Source organism: Agrilus planipennis, unplaced genomic scaffold (genome assembly GCF_000699045.2).
Source record: "Agrilus planipennis isolate EAB-ADULT unplaced genomic scaffold, Apla_2.0 scaffold102, whole genome shotgun sequence".
Lineage (NCBI taxonomy): Eukaryota > Metazoa > Arthropoda > Insecta > Coleoptera > Buprestidae > Agrilus > Agrilus planipennis.
Genome location: NW_020439034.1, coordinates 353,325 through 358,062, shown reverse-complemented (window position 1 = coordinate 358,062; position 4,738 = coordinate 353,325). Strand labels below are relative to the sequence as shown.

General features: G+C 32.4%; 1 protein-coding gene across 1 annotated transcript in view; it reads left to right on the top strand.

The window, feature by feature from the left end:
* LOC108735144 (protein Lilipod) overlaps nt 1-3,221 on the top strand; it is a 17,486-nt gene extending 14,265 nt beyond the window's left edge. The window contains 5 exon segments of the mRNA XM_025976644.1: nt 690-831; nt 893-1,201; nt 2,163-2,317; nt 2,429-2,660; nt 2,756-3,221. Of these exon segments, the coding sequence (XP_025832429.1) occupies nt 690-831; nt 893-1,201; nt 2,163-2,317; nt 2,429-2,660; nt 2,756-2,964 (1,047 nt within the window). The 3' untranslated portion in view covers nt 2,965-3,221.
* Nucleotides 3,222-4,738: the final 1,517 nt, after the last annotated feature.

Genomic DNA, 4,738 nt, shown 5'->3' with positions numbered 1-4,738 from the left:
TGGCGCGGTAAACGCCATCTGTAGTACGATGCTACATTTTAGGATTACGTATGCTCCAACAAGGTCCATTTAAAAATATGGATATCTACTTGCTGAAACGAATCCCGGCGTAGCTCACCTCAACGTGATAGGCACGTTACCATAATCGAATAAAATAATTCGAAGTGGTCTGTATTATTGTTGGAGCATACGTAATCCCAAAATGTAGCATCGTACTACAGATGGCGTTTTCCGCGCCATTTGTGGTATTTTTTAAAACCTTCTTTTTAATTGCCTTAATTGTTTTTTTTTTAAAGAAACAGTGAGAATGATTAATTAATGACCATAGACAGTAACGATATTCATACTATTGCCTCCATATCTACTCGTTCTGTTTAGGCTTCCTTGTTTTCTATTCAATAATGCATTACATACAATTTTAATTAAGGAAAAACCGCAGCTATTGCATTTGAATCATATTCAAATGTACCTAATAATACATTGGAGTCGTGTAGGTAAAATGTAAATCGATCTGTGAACTGGTTTATTGTGGTTTACCATTTTTGTGGCTTTTCTTTGTACATACAAATATAACATGTACTACCATTTTGGTAAAGGAATTTTTATGATACGATTCACATGTAGTAAGAAGGTATTATGTTTTCTAACTTAATTTTTTCGGTAATAATCCTGGTCTCATTATCTTCTAGATACCTTTAAGTGCATAATGAAAACAAGAATCCATATTTGTATTATTTTATCACATTTTAAATTGATTTCCAGATTTATGGAGCTACCATTTACCGTTTTTATATTCATGTATATCGTTCCTGGGTGTGCTGATGCTTTTGGGTAATCGAATCCCTTTTATTACCTCTTTTCGTGGGTAGTTAATACTTTTCCTCCCTTTTAGTGTGCACACCTCTGGGTTTTGTTCGCCTATTTGACGTAGTAGGCCGATACCTCATAAAGCCCCAATTCTTGCGTGATATAAACGAAGAGTATTTCACATACACACTGGAGGAGGAGTGTCTCAGACGTCGACTGAAACATGCTCAATCGACTGGTAAATCTTATATGAGTCCTGCTCCCATGTCCTTGACTGACGATGGAGCAATCCAGGAAGATGATTTCAAAGGATTGTTACGATTGAGAAATGGGAAATTGCAGGCAGGACTGGGCCAAAGACTTTTGGAAGTTGAAAACAGGAGAAAGTTGCTGGGTAAGCCATAAAAATTTTGTTGGGAGAGAAATGTTGACGTCATCATCATAAGATCGCCAGTCCTAAGACTGTTGGACACTTACCTCCACTCTTTCCTATCCTGAACTAAACTTCGCTTTTCCCTAAAACTAGAACAGCCCACATCCTTAACTATTTGCAAAAAGTAATCTAATCTAGGTCTACCTCCACCCCTCCTAACTCCTGTTTCTGCCTCTAATATGTCTCTGACTAGACCTTCATGCCTGAGAAGGTGTCCTACAAACCTATCTCGCCTATTTTTTATTGACTTCCATAGAGTCCTCTGTTCTCCTATTCTTTCCAATACCTCTTCATTTCTAACCTTTTCTACCCACGTTATCCTCATCATCCGCCTATAACACCACATTTCGAACGCTTCTAACCTTATCTTTTCCGCCGCGCCCACTGTCCATGTTTCGCATCCGTACAACGCCGTGCTCCAAATATACACCTTTAGCAACCTTTTTCGAATTTCTGAATTAACCTTCCCGAGCATAGAAGTGACTTCTTTTTATTAAAGGTGACACGACCCTGCGCTATCCTCGCTTTATATCCCTATTATTCCTTCCATCTTGACTTATCTGACTTCCTAGGCATCTAAAATCAGCCAGTTGTTCTAATTTTTCGTCTCCTATCTTTATATTCGCTCTTTCCCTACTTTTTCTTCCCTTGCATACCAGTATTTTAGTTTTACTTTTATTTATTTTTATACAGTACTGATCTGTCAGTACCGCTTCCATTTTATTTAAAGCTATCTCTAGGTCTTCCTTGCTAGATGCGATTACTGCTATATGATCATCTGCAAATCTAAGAATACTAATCTTTTTCCCTACAGTTGTAAAATGTTGACGTTGACTATAAAAATTAATGTTAAAAATGCAATGGTCTTGTTGATAAGTCTCCAATTCTAGGAATTGCGAATATATGTTGTTTTTATTTTCAGATAAACAACGCCATACTTCTTCATTTAGAAGGAACGTTATTTATCCTATTGCAATGATTCTGTTGCTGGGACTCACTGGTATCACTGTGTTAATAGTGTTACAAAACACCATTGAAATTTTAATTGGAATTAAGGCACTTCCTTTAAGTTCAAGAGTAAGTATTTTTCTTCTCGGAACTTTGTGCGATTTGATTTAAAAAAGCAGTTTTTGATAAAAATTTCCTTCAAGAATGTATTATTGACTTGTATTTTTTAAACTTTTCCAGCAATTTACCCTGGGCATTAGTTCATTGTCTAAATTGGGACCCTTCGGTGCCTTTTTGGAAATAGTACTGATTCTGTATTTGATAATAACATCCTCAATTGGACTGTACTCCTCACCTCCTATGTCAGGAATTAGGCCCAGAGCTAAAAGCACCCCATTTAGCCTTATCATTGCCAATTGCGCTCTAATTTTGGTTTTAAGTTCTGCCCTTCCACTACTTTCCAAAATATTAGGTGAATAATTTTAGACTTTTGCCAAAATTATTATATTAAAAAATATGACAGTAAAGAAGAGAGACTTATTAAAAATAAATGATTTTCCTTTCTAGGCATCACAAATTTCGACTTACTGGGTGATTTTGGGAGCATAGAGTGGCTGGGCAATTTCAAAATAGTTCTGTTGTACAATGTGGTGTTTGCAACGAGTGCAACCCTATGTCTCGTCAACAAATTTACAGTCAAAGTGCGAAGGGAGCTGTACGCACGGTTAGTCGAAAACTACATGTTTCTTTGCAGCTATGTTTCGTTTGTAAACTAACCAATATGCACTCATACTGTTAAAGAATGTAGCAAAAACTTTTTTCTTACATATTAATTTTTTGAAAGGAATTTCGAGGAAATTTGACCGGTAATTTGTTGTTTTTTCTTTTTACTATGATTATGAGTAGAGTATATAAATAAATACCTAAAGGGCGTCTCAATAGAATGACAATAATCAATAACAGAGATATTTTTCTTAATATCATCACAAGCTAAGAATTAATGTAAAAAATTATTTATTATTATCAGCCACATCAAAAATAGACTTTGTTGGAAATATTTTATTTTGGAAGAGTAAAAGGTCTACAAAAGGGTTTCTTTTGACCCTTATGTATATAATCAGAGCCAATCCAGGTACAAAAAGTTTATTTTTTAAAAAATAGATTCAAAAAAGTTTTTGTCCATGGATTGAATTTAATTAAGCACATTCTAAGGGTAAGAAGTGGAAACTTTTGTTGCCCATGTGTGTTTAGTTAATCCTTAATGTGATTATTATTCAATTTTGAAAGGAAGGAAAGGTCCACATAACACAGAAATTTTACCCACCATTTAATCGAAAATTGACTCTCAACGTAAAAATTATTGACCCATACAAAAAAATGGAAATCTGATATTTGAGGTACTTAACTGTTGATCGATTTTATTTCCTTATTCATTCATTGAAACGTCCTAGGTCCTTAGCCTGGGCTCATACAAAGGCAAAATATAAAAAGAAGTGTTAAGACACACATTCTAAAACCATAAAAGCAGTTACTCATTAATTATTTTATGATTATTATGTTTTAATTAAATGCGAATTGGAGAAAAATATTTTTGAATTGTTTCCTTCTCGTGTTTATCAAAAACTTCCGGTTAAATTCCTGAAATTCCTTGAGTATCTCACATACCTACTGGCACCATCGTGATCATGGTTTGGTTTACTTTTTGGTAATCTGTTACCGTTTTTTTATTATCATTTCAAATGTATAAAAAGACTGAATTTTAGCGACTCTATTTCCGCTCAATGCGAAAGACTGATAAGAATTTGCTTTTGATTTTTCCATTGAAAAATTAAAACGAAATTTTGAAAGAACCGTGTGATATATATATTTACATACATATATAAAATCGGCCTAGCAGTCGACATTTTAATTTAATGTTGTTATTGTTGATAAATAATTGATAATATAACTAAGATCCATTTTTGTGGTTTTCGAAAAGAAATTGAGAATATTTTTGGTTTTGAATTTTTAAATTAGTTTATTTTGAATTTCGTATATTTATGTAAAGATTTGTTTAATATTTAAACGATTATTTATTAATTGATAAACCAGAAATATTTATTTTTATTTTGTTAATTATTCAACTGAGCGTAGATAAATAATTTTGCATTTTCAGTTAATTTTAATCATCCAATAACATTTTGGAGTTCATGCTTTACTCTATTTTTCATATTTTAATCTGTTACATAAAATGATGCGTTCTCTGTATTTTAAACATTTCATACAATTAATTAATTAATTCTTTAATTAATAAATATATTTCCATTTTCCTAAACCTTCTTTACCAATATTTGCTTAGATGATTGTCTTGTCTTGACAGATTTGTGTTTTAATACGTAATATTTAGAACATTCCTCTTGTGGATTGAAAATATTTAAAAATTTTAAATACTTTTAATATTTATATTTCTTATTTTACGAATAGAGAAGAAATCCATAATAATAATACCTTTTTATTTTATAATTGTAACTGCTTAACTTCCAAGTAGTACAATTATAATAAAAAAGTAAT